General features: G+C 40.6%; 1 protein-coding gene across 1 annotated transcript in view; it reads left to right on the top strand.

The window, feature by feature from the left end:
* Positions 1-9,794, top strand: part of LOC146785372 (eotaxin-like) — a 265,592-nt gene extending 255,798 nt beyond the window's left edge. The window contains exon 4 of the mRNA XM_085634366.1: positions 8,394-9,794. Coding sequence (XP_085490492.1) covers positions 8,394-8,466 — 73 coding nt within the window. The 3' untranslated portion in view covers positions 8,467-9,794. The remainder of the gene's footprint in view (positions 1-8,393) is intronic.
* Positions 9,795-21,169: the final 11,375 nt, after the last annotated feature.

The following is a 21,169-nucleotide window of genomic DNA, read 5'->3' as shown; positions in this document are numbered from 1 at the left end:
TTAATGTTGGCAGAAACATGTTGGTACAAGCAGCTGGGATTTAGGGGTCTTTACCTCCCCTAAACAATCCCAACAGTTTATTTTTAAATTCTGCCAGGAGGTGACAGGAATAAAATTGTATACAGTCGCCCCCTAGGTAGTTTTAGTATATATGTCTGCACACCTGTGGTCCCTTCTTGAGGGAATACTTTTCCTTGTTTTGTTTTTGTTGTCACCAGTTGTATTTGTTATCACCTTTCATCTTTCTGTGACCTCACCACTACATCCTTCATCTCTTAAAAAAAACATTGCGCTCCGCCCTCTGTGTTGGTCTGCACGGGGGCGTTTGACGCGGCCCAATGATGAAGCATGACACTGCAGAGTGTGTGAGGGCAGAATTAAAAGAATAATGCTTTTTCCTTTTTACAAATATTCTAGGTTCTGATAGTAAGGGATAGTAGTGTGTCTCTTTTACTATCACGATTACCTGTTACTAATAAGTTTTTGTAGCTCTTCCCTGTATAGTGAGTTCTAAACATTGTCCAACTCCCTTAGAGGGGACTTCTAAAACTCCTAGAAATAAGTTCACCTATTTTTCAGGTTATGATTTCACTAATCCTGAATCCTATATTTTTAGGCTTCAAAAATCCCCTGAATCCAAGTTCCTTTTATCCCACACTAAACTCATTTACGCCAACTTGTTTAGAACGCAGTTGGCTACACATGGTTATGACCATTGGAAACAGACTATAGATTTAAAATCAATCTGGGGCACAAAGCCATGGCAGGTTCAGGGCACTGAGGCATTACATCGTGCCTGCCTGATCCCGACTCAATTGTTGTTTTTAAACGTTACCATTTACTTGTTATGGCCTCGCAACTGTCAAACATTTGAATGCCCCTTCCATTCCTTCCTTAGCTGAATATGGTTACACACTAACTAATGATAGTTGCACTGTCCCATCCAGGGTGGTGTCCCTCTGTGCGCACAGCGCTGTGGGGTAACAAAGTTACCAAATTTTCTCAAACAAAGGTTGAATAAAAGTTCATTTATTCATGATTAGAAATTCATTATTCTGTGTAGCAAATTTTCACATGTTGTATCAACAACGGTACCAACGGATATCCTCAATGCATTTCGGGTTGAAACCCTTCGTCAGGAGGAATCCTATAAACAGAAATAGGAGATAATGTAGCATGTCCCCTCAAGGGATTCCATAATTCAACGTATAATAATGCAAAACAAAATGATACCACAGTTTTTAGCCTAGAACCATGTGAAACTGAATGTGTGGCATATCCCGTCCGGGATACCAAACACAAAGAAAGTGCGCGACAGAAGATAAAGGAACGCAATTGAAAGGAATCACCAAACGTGTGACGTTAAGCCCAGACTACCCGCTGTGTTCAGTTTAACGCATATGCAGAGTGCGCCGGAGTAAAATACGGTAACAGCAGCATATTAAGTGAAATAGAACCACTTACCAAAGTCGGGTAAGATAATTAGTCGGCGAAGTTACCTCGGTTCACTCGTTTAGATGAGCATCTCCCAAATGCTCCAATCCGGAAGACTATTACTGTGCGTGTAACCGTGTTAAGTAAAGGAATCCAGTGGTAAACAGAAAAAGAGGACTCGAAATATGGCGGCCATCTTAGAGAAGGGAAATTTAGACGAAGTCAAACCGTGAGTGGAAAGTGAATCAGTAAACAACAACTCGAAGGAAAAACGTGTTTGTGTGCAAATGAACGTGAGATAGATCGGGTGCGAAGTAACAAATAACCAAATGTGAAATAAGATTCTCAATTTGTAATACACGCTGTTAGTTGGGAAAAAAAGGAAAGTATTAGTTGAAAAAAGTTGTGTTAGAAACAATAAAGTTATGAAAAATCAAACAACAGGTCCAGGAATAAAAAACATGATGGAGGAAGCACATAGACAAAATGGGTTAAAAAGAACAAATAATAGAACAAATAAATGTAATGTCAATTAAAACACAAAAAAGGCTTGAGTATCATTCAATTCGGGTATGAAATGTATAAACACTTAAACGTTCTTGCAGGCATCAATACAAAGTCAAATAAAGCAACTCAGTTTGAGGCGGTCATTCAGTCCAAGGGGTACCATGGAGTTCATTTTGTATATCCAAGAGATTTCTCTCTGGATCAAAAATTTTCTGTTGTCACATCCTTCTCTTAATGGAACTGTCTCACACACTAGGAAGCGTAATTGACTAACATTGTGTTTGTATTCATTGAAGTGTACGGCTACTGTAGATTTGAGGTTATTGTTGCGGATGTTGCTTTTGTGTTCATTTAGTCGGGTTTTCATTTTTCTTTCAGTTTTGCCGATATAAGGCAGGCCGCATGGACACTTCAACATGTAGACAACGTTTTTAGAATCGCAGGTCGCTGAAACAAACAGTTTTATGTTGTGGCCCTTGGTTGGATGCTGTATGTTGTTACCTGTAATGATGTTGTTATAGTTCCCACAATTGTGGCAAGGTATGGTGCCCTTGTATTCGGAAAAAAGCTGTGGGGAGCATGTTGGTTTTAATAACTCCATGAAATTTTTGCTCCTTTCGTAGGCAAACAAAGGTTGATCCGAAAAAATCTGATTGAAGTCAGATTCCATTTGTAGAAGGGGCCAATGCCTGAGAATAGATTTCCAGATATTGAAACTTTCTGTGGAGAATTTTGTGACCATAACCATTCTCGAAGATGAGTCTGAAGATGTTGTTTGTTTTTCCAACAATGTTCTCCTTTGTTTGTTTAGCGATTTGTCAATGGCTTTTGCAAAGATTTGTGATGGATAGCCTCGCTTTACAAAGCGTTGTTCCATTTCCAAAGTTTGTTGGGTTAGTTGTTGAGGTTCAGAAATGATTCGTTTTATCCTGAGAATTTGTGAATATGGTAGGTGACGTTTGAGTGATGGCTGATGAAAGCTGAGATAGTGTAGCAAGTTGTTTCTGTCCGTATCCTTCCTGTAAAGTGTAGTTTGGATGTGTTGATCAACGATGTAGATGTGAACATCTAAGAAATTTATGTGTGTGTCACTGATGTGGAAGGTAAACTTCAGCCTATCGTTGATGGTATTAAGGTTCATAATCGCTTCCGTCAATGTGATTTTGGAACCTCTCCAAATTAAAAAAATGTCGTCAATGTAGCGGACAAACAGTAGCAAGTGATTCTCCCAAGGTGTGGTGTGCAAAATGTGGTCCAATTCAAACTTATGCATGAACAGGTTGGCGTAGCAAGGAGCTGCACAATTGCCCATAGATGTTCCATTCAATTGGAGAAAAAATTGATTGTTGTGAAAAAAATAACTGTGATAAAGTGTGAAGTGTAATAGCTCCATTAGAAAAACCTGTAAATCATGAGGAGTCTGTGATTGTAAAAGAAAATGTTCCGTGGCTTCTAACCCCATGTCATGGGGAATTGAAGTGTAGAGGGAAGTGACGTCTATCGCACACAAACACGTTTTTCCTTCGAGTTGTTGTTTACTGATTCACTTTCCACTCACGGTTTGACTTCGTCTAAATTTCCCTTCTCTAAGATGGCCGCCATATTTCGAGTCCTCTTTTTCTGTTTACCACTGGATTCCTTTACTTAACACGGTTACACGCACAGTAATAGTCTTCCGGATTGGAGCATTTGGGAGATGCTCATCTAAACGAGTGAACCGAGGTAACTTCGCCGACTAATTATCTTACCCGACTTTGGTACGTGGTTCTATTTCACTTAATATGCTGCCGTTACCGTATTTTACTCCGGCGCACTCTGCATATGCGTTAAACTGAACACAGCGGGTAGTCTGGGCTTAACGTCACACGTTTGGTGATTCCTTTCAATTGCGTTCCTTTATCTTCTGTCGCGCACTTTCTTTGTGTTTGGTATCCCGGACGGGATATGCCACACATTCAGTTTCACAAGGTTCTAGGCTAAAAACTGTGGTATCATTTTGTTTTGCATTATTATACGTTGAATTATGGAATCCCTTGAGGGGACATGCTACATTATCTCCTATTTCTGTTTATAGGATTCCTCCTGACGAAGGGTTTCAACCCGAAATGCATTGAGGATATCCGTTGGTACCGTTGTTGATACAACATGTGAAAATTTGCTACACAGAATAATGAATTTCTAATCATGAATAAATGAACTTTGATTCAACCTTTGTTTGAGAAAATTTGGTAACTTTGTTACCCCACAGCGCTGTGCGCACAGAGGGACACCACCCTGGATGGGACAGTGCAACTATCATTATCTACCGACCTTGGTTTAGGGGTCGCTCCTCTTGCAGCACGCCACTACCTGTTAAGATTCAACCATATCTAGAGATTAAACCGGTGTGCGCGATATTATAACTTTTGATTTCTTACACACTAACTAAACCATTGTGGCTTTGCAAGCTCTGCTTCAAAATGCCTCTTTTAATGATTCGGAAATTGATTCATCAGGATGGTTAGTGTGGCAAACTAATGCAAATGCATGCCAGTTGCGTTTCTATAATGTTACACCTGGTTTCATTCAGACTAAACCTGACCCTCGTTATCCACCTCATCATTCTGTGACTACATACTCGGTGGGTAAATTATGCCAGCAGTGGTTAGAACACTCTACCCTGGCATCTACCTCTTATCGAATGATATTGATTTGGTTAATTTTCTCCTGGGCCCCGCAATCCAAGAGCCAAGCGATTTATTTATGCCGCTTATAATGAAATTTGGAAACTTTCACAGATGAAAGCAGCCTTCCGTCTGCGTCAAATTGATCAGGCTAATTAAGAAAAAGTCCTTGCTGTAGTGGACAAAAGCATTAACACACTTTCTTTACGCATTTACTCCTTAGACAATATTGTTTGTTCTGTAATAGGTATTGTGCAAAGTGATGTTTCTGTGTTATATCATGGTCAGAATCAGTTAAGGTCGGTCATGCAATATCTTGACAAAAAAGAGATCGCACAGCCGACTGATGTTGAGCACATCAATACCAAAGTCCCACAAATCAAAGAGTCCCGTGCCAAACGTCTCCAAGATCTGCTGCAGAAAGGTCCTACTGGAAAACCCAGGAATAAACTTTTGAAGAAAAGTGGAGGCGGCACCAGGAATGAAGTCACATATCCAAAGAAGCCATCATATTTCAAGAAAATCCTTTATTCATCTGCATATAATGGTAGATACACACAGGACAACAGCCAACGCGTTTCGTTCCAGTTGATGGAACTTCATCAGGGTAAGTGCAGCGTTCCGATTGAGGCTTCGGTCATAATAGACCATACCCGTAGTATAGAGGCAAAGCAGGTCGGTCATGCAATTTGCTTGGACACTGCAGATACTGAAAATGGGTAAAGTGCCTTGGGATTATTTGAATGCCACTGCTTTATTTTTGCCTTTTTACCTGACTGATAAACAGAGGTTTATGTCCATGAAAGATGCTGTATACATGCTGTTACACATTGAGCAATTGGACCCTTTGCCGTTTTCAGTAGCGGAAACAGACTCTACTGTTTGGTTAATCCATGGGGTTATCACTTTGCCCTTTTCACTTTTCCAGTTTAAATCATGTATTCAACACTTTCCTGTTGGCCGCTTTGAACCGATTGGTAGTGCTTTTCTGCATAAATTATGGGCCCTGCCCTTTGCTTATCGGTGTCTGAGGGAGGATAAAGAAGTTTTCCTTACAGGGGAGGAGTGTGCAAACACGTTAAATTGCACGGGGAGTGTAACGTGTCAGCCCCAAATCTGGCTTGCTTTTTAAAAGGGACCCCAGTGCCATCCATTACTCCAGTCTTTACATTGCTTATTAACGGCAGCTATCTTATTTTAAACAATCAAGTCCGCTGTGGTCTGCAGGCGGGAGTCCTATAATTGGCAACAGTTTCCCAGCACGTAACTTGCTGTAGCAATGTCCTTTTCTCGCCCCCGCAAGGGAGTTTAGATTCTTCACTTTGGCCTTCCACTCCGACTTTGAAAGCAGAGTTCAACAAGTTGAGCAGGCTCAAACCCCTTTTATTTCAACAGGAGGTGGCACTCACTTAAGCCCGAGAAACATTCAGAATACAGGTAGCTCGGACCTCGAGTGAGATACAGTTGCTTCTTAATACTAACCTCCCACTTCATTTTGGGGAACTAATTCACCAAATATTTAATGCATCTGAGACAACAGGCCTTGCACATTTTTTTAAATGTGTGGGATCTGGCCTTGTCTCTTCCTTTCAAACTATATTCGGGGTGATACTGGCTTTTATTCATTCTATATTTTTCAGCGTTTTCAGAGGGTTCCCCTTAATATTGGCACTAGCACCTGGTGTCCTGCTTCTCCTCATTGTGCTTTGTAATGGCTGCTCGCTTTGTGGCTCTGCACAGGCCGGCCCAGCTACAGCTGTACCATAATCGCCTGTATGAGGCTTTTGGATGCTTGCCTTTAGCAACCCCTGGCGTAAGTTACGACTTGACCTTCCGCTTTGCCTATTATACTTGCGTGCAACCAGTGCTTCATTGCAAAAGATGTCATTTCTCCTGGGTGGTGGAACTTTGCTTATCGACACGTGGTGTCCAATCCCTGATTTCAGCCTGTTGATGGGTCCCTTAGAGGCGCATGACGAGGCTTGTTCTGTGGATGGTAAAATGACCCGTGCAGCTTTACTTGGAATTTTGGTTCAATGGGATATCTGTGCGGCTGTGCAGACATTCCTACAATGTAGTTTCATTGAATATCATGCAAGTTTCCATATTCTACTTTTGGATGCTCCTGCTTATGAGGAACATGTTTGTTCCTTCGACTTACTTAATTGGATGTCGTCGCTTTTTTCTACCGATAACAAGGATGAACTCTTGGAAGGAATTGCATTTCTTTGCACACATACCTTCATGGATTGACTGCTTAGGTTGTCACAACTCCTCTGTCTGGTTTACAGACTCTTTATTTTCAAGCTCAAAGTGCCTTTAGCTTTTTCTTTGAACTTTCCCTTTTTCTCAGATTTGTTTTTTTTAGAAAGCTCCTCAACAATATTTTGAACACTGCCTGATTTTTTCACTCCGTTTTTGTTCCTCTGTCTATGTCCTACTGACTTACCAGGGGGAGGGTGTTATATGGTGTTATGTGGCCCTTAGATACATTGTCGAAAGTGCTAAGATAACAGATTGTTTTTCAAGTTCTCAGATTTCCCTTCAATTCTGTCTGAAAATAATGTGCAAGGTCGATCAACAATGTCTCTTGTTATTCTGTTCTGGTCAGTCCCTATTACCTAGACAAAACATGTTACCAACAGCTGCAATATGGAAGAATTGTGCTTTGATATAGCGTTGTTGCATGTGTTTAAAACACACTTGAAGAAAGCCGTGCGATGGAGCTGAGCTCTGCTGTTCCTATGTTGTAACCCTTTGCAGTTAGGCTTTCAGGTAGGGGGCCTGCTAACAATGCCTAGAGATCTTCTGTTATATAACATAACTTCTTACTGCCAAGGGGAGGGTGATTAGGACTAGTTATTTTGCCTTTTTCACAGTCTTCATAAAATGACGACTCCATTTGTATTCTATGATATTGTAACAATGCTAATGATGCTAGCTTTATGCATTTTGCTGCTGGTCGTGGTTTTCATACTGTTTTATGAATCACTATAGTCAAAATAAACATTTTGAACTTATTTAGTGACTCTGAATATTCTTATTGTGGACAAGTACAAGTTAGCGAAAGATTGTCTTGTTCCTGCGACTCTGAAGTGAGTTGGGAGTGCTCGTGTTCTGGGTTGTCTAAACATTCGTAGCTTCTTGATATTTGTAGCAGACCGAATGAGACACTATTGCTAGTCAGTTGGGATTTTGGGTACTAATGTGGTAGGAGGTACACCCCTATTTACTGAGGTCCTGTTGTCTTGTGCATAGTTCTGTGTATGAGCAGAATCCCCGCAACAATATGTGAACAAAAGCAAGCTATTATGAATGAATAGGTTATAGTGAGCTAACAGAAGGACTTTGAATTAAAGATAAATGTTTTTCACTGAGCCGGGGAAGATTCCTCGAGAACAGCAGGAACAACGAAAATGAGAATAAACAAACATGACTCTGCTTGACTGTGTGCTGCAGGAATAACAAACAGTGAAATGTGCATGGGGAATGTTGTTATAAAGCATAGAGACATGAATACACAAAAATCTCCAACAGATGCGGATGACAGTTGGAGTGAGAACAGAGCGCTAAGAGGACCAGTCAAGCTGTTGCTGCATTCTAAGACGTAACATGAAATAAAGAACTTACATATTACCTTAATGGCTCCAGACTCCCGTATGAAGGGTCTGCCCGCCAAGTACAACACAACCACACTCAGAGCTTCCAAATGGTCTATATCAACATCTTAATTGCTTTGCTTGTTTTAAACCTTACTAACCCCTTTTTTCATATTGTATTTTTATTTAGAAAGAAACCTAAAAACGGCAAAAACACCAATGCAAAAAAGAGACGCAAGACACAGAAAACCACTCGCAAATAAGTGGGGATCCTAATGAGCGATGTCTCAGCGGAACACTTTATTTTATTCTATTTGTCTCATGTATACAATTTCCAGAAGGCGATATTAACCCTGTGCCCAATGTTCTGGGGTATTCCTAGAAATTGTTTTACTTTTAAGCCAATTATTTATCTGCCTCTTGTGTTCAAATGTCTTTGCATATGAATGATGCTTAAAGGCCATCAAGAATTTAATGGTAGAGTCAATCATGTGTTTTCTGGGCAGGTGCCCACATTACAGAAGTCTTCATCCAACGTGACTTTAATCAATGATCATGAATGTTCAGACTCATTATAGTACTGATTTTAGGTTTCTTTTTTAATTCTAGTTACACGTGTTTGAATTATTTAACAAGTAGATAATGCCTAAAAATGTATATGCTATCTTTGTTTTTCTCCTGACCTTTAATTATTTAATCTATATGTTTCATATGTTGACTTTCTGAAATTAAAAAAAACAGAAGCCATGACCCCAATTGGCAGTGTTTGATTAGACTAGCCATAAAGTTATACTTTGGCAAAGCATTGCTAGAAACTTTCACTTCTGCTCTACCTGTACATTGAATACATGGGAATTCTTAGTCCCCCACATCTACTATTTTTTGTGCAGAATAGAAATGAAGATTGTTGAGATATTAGATGTAGTGCTGGGTTGATGTTCCATGTTTTATTGTAACACAAAGTCACTCTGAGGTAGAGCCAGCATAGGAATTTTTACCAGCTAAAGGAGATTCTACATAGTATGAATCCACAACAACATTCCCACTCTTAATGATATAACACTCCAGATGACTGCACAATCTAGTAATATAGGAAACAAATCCCTCATACTGCTATAAACAAGCAGTAATGACTCAAAATGAAGGATGTCTCATTCTCAAACAATCCAAACATAGGTGCCGGAAGTAGGGTGTGCTGCAGAATCCCCAAAATAACCATGCTGGAGTTCAGAAGGTGAATGAGCAATACATATACATTTTAACTTTAGTTTTATCTTATCGCATTGCTCTGTTCTAAGTCAGAGGCCAAACGTCAGGCTATGTCTGCTGACAAATGGCTGTCAATGTTTTTTACCTGAAGTTTGGTGTTTACTTTTCTTTCTCTAAATGAAAAGTTTTCTTTCTCTGAATGCAAAGTTTAAGTATTTTGTACATTGAAGTATGTGAAAGTATCGCAGCTGTGAAATGAAAGGCTGTACTTTGTCATTTCTTTTTTACACACAAGAAAATGTAATTATTTATATATGAACTGTAAAAATATTCCAAATTCCATCCACAGTTAATAAATCACAAATAAAATGCTTTTTTGTAATGTGTGATGGAAATGATTTTAACAGGTTCACAACTAACTAATCAATCAATTAACTTTATATAATTATTTCAGAACAATCACAGATAATCGAATAAAGCTTATTAACTGAACAGGATCTCAACAAATCAAGAAACTTTGCTTGGTGATGCGCAAGTGTTACATTTTCACTGAAACCCGATTTCCACACATTGTCATTTGTGAGCTATAAGGTTTTATTAGTAAAACTATTTGTCTGTGCAAATTTAGTTGCCATGTCACTGGAATAATGTGCTGTCTGTTAATGACAGTAGCTACCACACTATGCTTTAGTAATATATTTTTGACTACATGGCAACAATTTCACCCAAGTCCACTCACTGACCATTTTCCCATTGTCAAAGGGATGCACCAAGGGTGTGTCTTGGCTCCCACCGTTTTTGCATTGTTCCTCAATGGTATTGTCTAGTTTCTCAAGTGTCTCCCCACTAATTCCCCAACTCTGGCAGGGCTTAAAATTCCCATTCTAATGTTTGCAGATAACACACTTATAATTTAAAAAAAAACAAGTGGTTTACAGCGTGCTCTGCTTCGTTACAAGGAATTCTGTAAGATGCGGGCCTGGTAATAAACTCAGATAAAACCAAACATATGACATTTAACCAGGACAAATCCTTTAAGGACACTGGAAGGTTGGGGACCAACTCTTGGAAAAAATAGAGGTTTTCTGAAATTTGGGTATCACACTAGCCTCCAATATGTCCTGAAACCACCAAGCACAAAATATGGCCCTGAAACACTGACAAATGGCCAGTGTGTTGCCCAAGGAATTTAACAGCTCCTTTTCAAAGCCTATTAGCCCAGTCCTCCAAATCTATGACACTAAGGTTCTGTGCTCTGTTCTTTATGGCTCTGAATTATGGGGCTTCTCCAATGTAGGCAACCTTTCAGTATCTGAGAACAAGTTTCTGAGGTATGCAACACGCCTTCCTGCAAAGCACGCCCATAAAGTAATTGTTGGTAGACCTCAGTAGGAAATCGTTAGCCAATAAGGCTAACTTCGTCCAATCTTAAACTGGCAAAGGCTCGCGTCCACTCCTGAGCTGGCCCATTATACCACAGCTCTAAGGGACATAATAGATGCCAACCATTCCCAAAAACTCACTGATGAAGCTGTGTCTGAAGGCATTATAGGACAATCCTACAGAAGCCCCCATTCCTTCTGCTGAAAAACTGAAAGAGCTTTATTGGTTAACCATTTCCCTTGAACAATATCGAGTGGTTAGAAGGCTAGTCCCTGCCTGGGAGATTCCTAGAATTTAAACACAACTCTTCCCTTGAAGCATACTGGGGTATTATATATGTACCACTGGATAGGAAACTTTATTTTTAAATGAGTGCGGGATTGCTTCCATTAAAATCCTACACTAATAAAGTGTAAGCTACCCAAGGAAAGTGGTTTTCTACACAACAAAGGGGGGGCATCTCTCTCTCTACTAGCCTCTGCATCATACTGTATAAAAGGACCTTAGCAGTACTAGGAAGAGCCTCTAAAATGTACACTGTTTGGGGCTCATTCCAACTCTCCCAAGCTCGTGACAGGCAAATGGATAGGTCTCCCCTCTCTAATCTGTTACTGCCTTTACAGCAGAGTTTACCTGATGGTTGTCGCTCTTGGAAAACGAGAGTGTACATGGTGCTGTCCTCCAAACCATACATCCCTACTTTGGTTTGCATTCAATGTCACAAGGAGCCCTTCAATGCACACACAGGATTTGCATGTAGTGAGGTGAAATAGTAAAGAAAAACAACAAAGGTTAGTATTGAGTACTCAGGCAAGATGTCCTCGGCCATGGAAGGGACCCTTTCTATCCACCCTGATGTCATAAAACAAAATCATAACACACCATTTCCATTTAATACTGGTGAGCTTATAATTTCTATTTCTCTATCTGAGCTTCTCCTAAATGCACTTTGCTAATTTGTAAAAACAAATAAGTGCCAGGGCTCTAGTTAGGAGGTCACTGCAGATTGCATCACATATTGTCCCTGCCATGCTGCCAATGATAGCAACAACACAACTACTAATGAGATCAGATCGGATGATACTGTATTGTGGCAGTTAAACACAGCCATAAAAGTACATTCCAACCTAAAAAGCATTGTTAAAACACCTCATGATCACCTCAATAAGACAAATCTAACAGCAGCAAATAAAATAATCAATAAAAGCACAGAGTCTCCCTCAATCAAGTTAAAAGAATCATGTCAGGGGCACAATGCCCCACAGTCATCATAAGAACAGTACAAACTGGCAGGACTACTAATCAACATACTCCTACATGTGCAACAATTCAAACTATTGCAGGCCCTAAAGCTATATGAATGGCTTGGATGGCAGGTAATGATCATTTTTAATGTATATTGAATTAATTGTTAGCTGTTGTTGTGATCATCTCTAAATTAGCCAGGCAGCACTACCTTGTGGCAGACTGTCACAAGCACAGGTGTTGACAATTAATTTCCAGTGCCAAGCACCAGAATCCACAGGCTTAGTTTAAGCACTGGAACCACTTAGGGCTCGATTACGAGCCTAGCGGTCCGAGGACTGCCAAACACGCGTGAACGCAACGGTGCAGTCACACCACACAGGTGGTCTGACCACCACATTACGAGTTAGGGGGTTGGACCGCCCTGGGACCGCCAATGTCACCAGGGAACTGGCATTCTCTAGAGGTTGCCTGGAAATCGGAAACCGCAATATGCTTAGCGGGACCGCGGTACTCCCGCCAAGCATATTACGAGTTTCCTCTCCATCAGCGGTGTAATGGAAGTTCCTCCTCCATGTAAACCGTGGCAGAAAGGAAACAAAGAGGGCCCTACAGGGCCCAATGTGCCTCCTCCATGTGTGGATATACACAGGAGGGCATAATATGTGCCCCTCTGTGTGCATGCACACCAGTTCCTGCATGGCATGGACTTTCAAGTCCATGCCGTGCAGGAACCTTGTTGCTCAGGTCCATTGTGGTGCCTTTTTAAAGACACCACTGCAGGACTGTCACGCCGCCTGCCCGCCAGACCACTTTTAAGTCGTAATCTGGTGGGCAGGCAGCCGCCAGTGTCGGTGGTGCAGGGGCACAGTGGAGGCATACTACACACTCCTGCACCGCATTAACTTATAATCGGGCCTTTAGTGTCTTTCTTATGTTCTTCTTGGTCTTGCCTAGGACAAGATGACTGTATGCAAACTTCTTTGCACTAGGTTTCCTCAAACCCGGCATATATTTTATTTAGTCATAATAAAAACTTCCTGAATGCCTTGAGTAGAAAATTCAAGAAGATTTTATTGGAAATACATACCACTTCTTTGTCACATCTGGCATGTTTGAAATTAACAGCACTTTACTAAGGGCAGACACTTTTCTGCTACCTCACAAAGGCACACAGTCTTTAAAAATGGTTACACTGTTCTACCCATTCAGCAGCCCTGTCCTTTAGCTTTCTCCGACGGTGTACACTATACCCTGTTTTATTTGCATAGTCTCTAAGTAACATGAGTGTTCTTCTAAAAACTTTAACGTAAAATGTCATTTATTCATTGTTTTGGTATAAACTGCACAATAAAAACATCACATGTTCTTTAATAAAATGCTTTAAATGTATTCGTTGGTGCAGTTTTGTTGCTTGTTTTTAAAAAAATGTTGCAAATGAAGAACACTTTTCCTGCATTTCACATTTTACATCACTATGTGTTAAATATTCTCTAGCAACGAGCATTTTTATGAGAGTGGACCTACAGGTGGTAGTGTTTCTAGGCGACGCTAGAGAAATTCTAATCGCTGGGTGTGTATGGGGACTCTGGCGCTAAGGAGGATCATGAGAAAAGTATGCTTCATAACAAATGTGTGGGTTGGAAGATGGTTAGTTTCCATACACCCCAATTCTAAACATCACTTCAATACAACCGATAGATCCATTTGAATTTTTCTTGGTTAAAACCTAGAGATCCAATTCTGAACATTTCTTCAATACAACATTTAAATCAAATTCAGAACATCTTAGTACATAACCTAGAAATCCAAATCTTGCCATCTATTGGATAGCACAATTGGCCCCAACTCTGAAAATGTTTTCTTCAATGCAGCCTATAGTTTCCAACTTTGAACATCTTTTGGACAGGAGCAAAAGGTCCTAAACTCTGAACGTCCCATGAATAGAAACAATAGACATGAAGATAGCATCCTTAGGTTCACGTGCCCCACATGTAGCCTATCCCTGTAGCCATAATCCTGGAGGTGCTGTCTACTGGACTTGGTTTTAGATGCCCCTCAACTGATGTCTGAGAGATCCAAAGGTATACTGGGCCCGATTCACAGAACTAACTTAAGAGAATATCCTAAACTTACTACCATTTTGGTATTCATAGAAGGCACTTGCTCATTGATGAGTAAGTTCCTTCTGTGAATACCAAAATGAGTAAGTGCCTTCTGTGAATTCCAAAATGAGTAAGTACGAATACCAAAATGAGTAAGTGCCTTCTGTGAATACCAAAACGGTAGTAATTTTAGGATTTTGTCTTAAGTTAGTTCTGTGAATCGGGCCCACTGAGGGAACAGGAACAGGGGGTGCATGTACACAGGGGGGCACACCATGTGCCCCTTTGCATACATCCTCAATCACGTGTTAATTTTCAGGTGGAATTTAGCGGTATGTTCGGTTATCCGCTAGTCGCTTGACAACGTGACAGCATCATCATCGGGTTAATGAGTGCTTCCTCCACCCGGAGGTTATTCCTCTGGTTTTTCCAGTTGTGATCAGAGAACCGTGTTAGGTGTGTAGTGAAGTGCTAAGTGGTGAGTGAAGAAGAATTAAAAGACTCGAAAGAGCCAGTTTGTAATTTTAATGAAACTGGGTTTGAGTTGAATTAAAAACTACTTATCGTGCACAGAGCAGACTATTTAGGGTCTGGTGCACTAAAAAAATGTGTCCAGTAAATAGGTCGACATGTTTCAGCCTTGTCTCATGCCCCGGAGGGTCATATAGGCTTTCATTAGGACCCTAGTGTATGTGTAGGAGATTCCAATATTAGAAGGGATCTCCCTCTTGAGATAGGTGAATACTATTGTTTCACCAATCGGTCTGTTTTCTTTTTAGAACTTATTTCAACAAATGAAAAAAATGAAAAAAGGGGGTGAAGGGAAAAAAAGGAAATAAAAGGACATTAAGAATTCAGTCCGAGTGTATGCTGTCAGGATGTTCAAAATTCGAGACATCAACTGTCGTAGCAATTTATAGAAATGGCAATACTTTTTACATGTAACATAGCCAATTTGGCCACTCATACTTATTCATATGCAGTAACGGCAAAGTGAGCCCTCCTTTCTGAAAGATTACAATTTACAAGAAAAAGACAAAATTACACAAACACAGCAACCAGTTTGTTCTAAAGTTGCGATCAGGTAACGTGTCCCTGGTGGGGCACTAGTTTCATGGTATTGAAAGATCAATAACGTGGGTAGTATCTAATAGCGTCCAAGCTCAATGCCTACATAATGGTCTCATTTAGTAATGTTATCAAGTCTATCCCTTAAGAGACGAAAATAGGGTACAGAAAGCAGTGCAATCGGTAAGAACGTCAGTTAATAAGCGTGCCCAATCTCCCTAAGACAGCGGAGGAGGTGACGTTATAATGTTAATATAAGGGCAAACGCTGTCTAAACATTAGTCAATGTAAAAGAGAAAGACTCTAAAGCCGAACTTTTATGGTTATTTCCATATATACAAACAGAGGTAACAAACGGCTTTAGCGCTTTGAAAATGAAATAAGGAAAAGAATACCTTAATCGTTCAATCGGAGGGTTACATCTGGTAGGGTAAGCTGTGCCCGCTCTTAAAAGGGGAAACAAAAGGTATTAGAAGTTTAGATACGTTACGTCTCTTCATCGGTTCATCGGCGTCCTCGTGTCATTAGCAGTACCTATTCGGCGGCAATACGCGACTTGTTCTGTCACTGCTTCTCTCCACCCGGTGTGGTGCACAGTGTAACCGGGTCGAGATAAAGAGAATGTTCATGGAAAACAAAAGAGGACTCGCGTCACAGTAAACTAACCTGCCTCACTGTTGGTAATTTATATGTTATATTGCTCCAGCCTATAGATGTCATCCTGTTGTTTAGCAGTCAGTTGTTACTCATGAATATTTACCGCAGGATAGTGGTTCACTTATATCAATAAAGTTTGTCAAAAAACGAAGATCAGATGAATGCTTTGTTTATCTCGCAGGATGTTTGTTCACAGAGCAGTATTTCTTAGGACAGCATTTCACTTGCACCAGTGGGATTTTCACTTGAGTAGAAAACAAGGAGGGTATCATTTTCCATTATTAGGTTCTTTCAGCACTGGAGTTCAGAGCAGTTAATTGTTACTCATGAATATTTACCGCAGGATAGTGGTTACTTATATCAATAAAGTTTGTCAAAAAACGAAGATTAGATGAATACTTCGTTTATTTCGCAGGATGTTTGTTCACAGAACAGTATTTCGTAGGACAGCATTTCACTTGCACCAGTGGGATTTTAACTTGAGTAGAAAACATGGAGGGTATCATTTTCCATCATCAGGTTCTTTCAGCACTGGAGTTCAGAGGTAATGGACCCATGTTTAGATTGTGATGCAACATACTTAGCGGTGACTGATTTCGCTATGATATGAATAAACATGTCTCTGTGAGGATATTGTTGCGATTAAGTTGAAGTTCTATCATGTTCACCTCTAATGTGGTTACCAGTTTTAGATTATTATCTCTTGATGCTGAGCCACGGGATATTATCATTCAATCCGTGAATATATGTGCGTAAGCGGTAAACCCACCTCTGCTCTTTTTCGAACAGGATGCTTTCTGCATTGACATTTTTCGTTGTTAGTGTCTCTAAGACCACCCATTGAAGGTGATCAACTGTGTGACCTTTCTCGAGGTAATGACTGCTCATCTTGGTTGTACCTTTCTTACACTTAACGTTACTCTTATGTTCGCAAAGTCGTAGCTTTACTTTGCGGCAGGTCATTCCTATATAGCGTAGTCCGCATGGGCAAGTGATCATATAGATTACATGGGTGGTGTTACAGTTGGTATGGTTTCTTATGGTCCATTTCAAGTCTGGTAGTAGTTGTAAGGTCTTGGTTGCTTTAGTGAGGTAACAGACAGAACAGGAGCCACAAGGGTAGTGGCCAGTTACTGGTGTGTAGTTCCAGAGGCTAGAAGTGATCGCCAAGCTTGGTTTTGGAGGTGGTCTTGTATGTACTAGCATATCTTTCAAATTTCTGGTTCGCTTGTTTGAGAATCTTGGTTTTGGCCATTTCAATGATCCAGACGTGAGGATTTTCCAATTTTTGTTAATGATTTTTTTGACCTCATTAGATACCAAACTGTAAGTACTTACACAGGTGACAAGATCTTTTGTGGGTTCTCTCACTGTTGTTTCAAAGACCGAGGCAGATTTTCTTCTGGCCCGGACACCAAGGATGCCATATTTCTATTCGCTTCCAAAGATCCACAAGGAAAGAAGACCACCCCCAGGAAGACCAATCGTCTCGGGGATCGGATCTGTCTTGGAACCATTGTCCCAGTTTGCAGACCATTACTTAAAACCTTTGGTACAGAAGACACCTACCTATCTCAAGGATACCAAAGACCTCCTAAACTCACTTCAAGACCAACAATTCTCAGGAGACAAGATGCTTCTAGTGGGTTTAGATGTAGAGAGTCTGTACACTAGCCTTCCACAAAAGAAGACACCGGACACTCTGGAAGAGCTACTATTCAGTCAACAATGGGACCACAAGACGCCCAGACATTTTATTCTTGAATGTTGTAGACTGGCGCTCACCGAAAATCATTTTGAGTACAATAACATCATGTACAGACAATGCCATGGTACTTCCATGGGGAGTACATTTGCGCCGAGCATGGCCGGATTATACGTGAGTGATTTCGAGACCAAGAACATACTGAGTCCGACTAACCCTTTTCGTGAGCGGATAGTTTTCTGGAAACGTTATATCGATGACGTCCTGCTGATCTGGGAAGGGAACAAAAAAACCCTCATCGATTTCCACCAGTGGCTGAATACTAGAGATGAATGGTTAAAATTCACTTACTCAGCCAGTTCCAACACACTGGATTTCTTAGACGTCACCATATTCATCGAGAACAACACTATCCAGACAAAAACTAGGGGTGGGCGGAATTTGCGGAATTGCGTTACGCAAATCTCCGCGAAACGGTAAAAAATCTCCGCGAACACGCAGAAATTCCGCGAACACGCGGAATTGCTTGTTCGCGATGCTTTTTTCCTGTTCGCAATTGCTGTTTGCGTGCTCGAGGAGAAATATCTCGCGAACATGCATTTTGAGAACGCGAACAAGCAAAAACTTCACGAAATCGCGGAAAGCAGACTTTTGAGGAATTTCGCGTTCTCCGCGGAACGCGAAATTACGCTAATTCCGCGAGCGGAACGGAATTTGCCGCCCAGGCTTAACAAAAACCTTTTTTAAACCAACTGCCAAGAACAGTCTATTGTCATTTAAGAGTTTTCATCCACGCCCAATGAGGGAGAATTTACCATATGGGCAGTTCCTCCGTCTAAGACGAAACTGCAGTAATATCTGAGATTATAAGGAACAAGCTAAAGATCTCTGCAACAAACTGCAAAATAGGGACTACCCTGAGCATACCATCAAGAAGAGCCAAAAGAGGGCTAGAAACCAACAAAGGGAAGCCCTCATGGAAACAACAGTGAGAGAACCCACAAAAGATCTTGTCACCTGTGTAAGTACTTACAGTTTGGTATCTAATGAGGTCAAAAAAATCATTAACAAAAATTGGAAAATCCTCACGTCTGAATCATTGAAATGGCCAAAACCAAGATTCTCAAACAAACGAACCAGAAATTTGAAAGATATGCTAGTACATACAAGACCACCTCCAAAACCTAGCTTGGCGATCACTTCTAGCCTCTGGAACTACACACCAGTAACTGGCCACTACCCTTGTGGCTCCTGTTCTGTGTGTTACCTCACTAAAGCAACCAAGACCTTACAACTACTACCAGACTTGAAATGGACCATAAGAAAACCTACCAACTGTAACACCACCTATGTAATCTATATGATCACTTGCCCCTGCGGACTACGCTATATAGGAATGACCTGCCGCAAAGTAAAGCTACGACTTTGCGAACATAAGAGTAACGTTAAGTGTAAGAAAGGTACAACCAAGATGAGCAGTCATTACCTCGAGAAAGGTCACACAGTTGATCACCTTCAATAGGTGGTCTTAGAGACACTAACAACGAAAAATGTCAATGCAGAAAGCATCCTGTTCGAAAAAGAGCAGAGGTGGGTTTACCGCTTACGCACATATATTCACGGATTGAATGATAATATCCCGTGGCTCAGCATTAAGAGATAATAATCTAAAACTGGTAACCACATTAGAGGTGAACATGATAGAACTTCAACTTAATCGCAACAATATCCTCACAGAGACATGTTTATTCATATCATAGCGAAATCAGTCACCGCTAAGTATGTTGCATCACAATCTAAACATGGGTCCATTACCTCTGAACTCCAGTGCTGAAAGAACCTGATGATGGAAAATGATACCCTCCATGTTTTCTACTCAAGTTAAAATCCCACTGGTGCAAGTGAAATGCTGTCCTACGAAATACTGTTCTGTGAACAAACATCCTGCGAGATAAACGAAGTATTCATCTAATCTTCGTTTTTTGTCAAACTTTATTGATATAAGTGAACCACTATCCTGCGGTAAATATTCATGAGTAACAATTAACTGCTCTGAACTCCAGTGCTGAAAGAACCTGATGATGGAAAATGAAACCCTCCTTGTTTTCTACTCAAGTGAAAATCCCACTGGTGCAAGTGAAATGCTGTCCTAAGAAATACTGCTCTGTGAACAAACATCCTGCGAGATAAACGAAGCATTCATCTGATCTTTGTTTTTTGACAAACTTTATTGATATAAGTGAACCACTATCCTGCGGTAAATATTCATGAGTAACAACTGACTGCTAAACAACAGGATGACATCTATTGGCTGGAGCAATATAACATATAAATTACCAACAGTGAGGCAGGTTAGTTTACTGTGACGCGAGTCCTCTTTTGTTTTCCATGAACATTCTCTTTATCTCGACCCGGTTACACTGTGCACCACACTGGGTGGAGAGAAGCAGTGACAGAACAAGTCGCGTATTGCCGCCGAATAGGTACTGCTCCTGACACGAGGACGCCGATGAACCGATGAAGAGACGTAACGTATCTAAACTTCTAATACCTTTCGTTTTCCCTTTTAAGAGCGTGCACAGCTTACCCTACCAGATGTAACCCTCCGATTGAACGATTAAGGTATTCTTTTCCTTATTTCATTTTCGAAGCGCTAAAGCCGTTTGTTACTTCTGTTTGTATATATGGAAATAACCATAAAAGTTCGGCGTTAGAGTCTTTCTCTTTTACATTGACTAACGTTTAGACAGCGTTTGCCCTTATATTAACAGTATAACGTCACCTCCTCCGCTGTCTTAGGGAGATTGGGCACGCTTATTAACTGACGTTCTTACCGATTGCACTGCTTTCTGTACCCTATTTTCATCTCTTAAGGGATAGACTTGATAACATTACTAAATGAGACCATTATGTAGGCATTGAGCTTGGACGCTATTAGATACTACCCACGTTATTGATCTTTCAATACCATGAAACTAGTGCCCCACCAGGGACACGTTACCTGATCGCAACTTTAGAACAAACTGGTTGCTGTGTTTGTGTAATTTTGTCTTTTTCTTGTAAATTGTAATCTTTCAGAAAGGAGGGCTCACTTTGCCGTTACTGCATATGAATAAGTATGAGTGGCCAAATTGTCTATGTTACATGTAAAAAGTATTGCCATTTCTATAAATTGCTACGACAGTTGATGTCTCGAATTTTGAACATCCTGACAGCATACACTCGGACTGAATTCTTAATGTCCTTTTATTTCCTTTTTTTCCCTTCACCCCCTTTTTTCATTTTTTTCATTTGTTGAAATAAGTTCTAAAAAGAAAACAGACCGATTGGTGAAACAATAGTATTCACCTATCTCACGAGGGAGATCCCTTCTAATATTGGAATCTCCTACACATACACTAGGGTCCTGATGAAAGCCTATATGACCCTCCGGGGCATGAGACAAGGCTGAAACATGTCGACCTATTTTCTGGACACATTTTTTTAGTGCACCAGACCCTAAATAGTCTGCTCAGTGCACGATAAGTAGTTTTTAATTCAACTCGAACCCAGTTTCATTAAAATTACAAACTGGCTCTTTCGAGTCTTTTAATT

The sequence above is a fragment of the Triturus cristatus genome, chromosome 11 (genome assembly GCF_964204655.1).
Source record: "Triturus cristatus chromosome 11, aTriCri1.1, whole genome shotgun sequence".
Classification (NCBI taxonomy): domain Eukaryota; kingdom Metazoa; phylum Chordata; class Amphibia; order Caudata; family Salamandridae; genus Triturus; species Triturus cristatus.
This window is presented reverse-complemented; position numbering and strand designations above follow the sequence as displayed.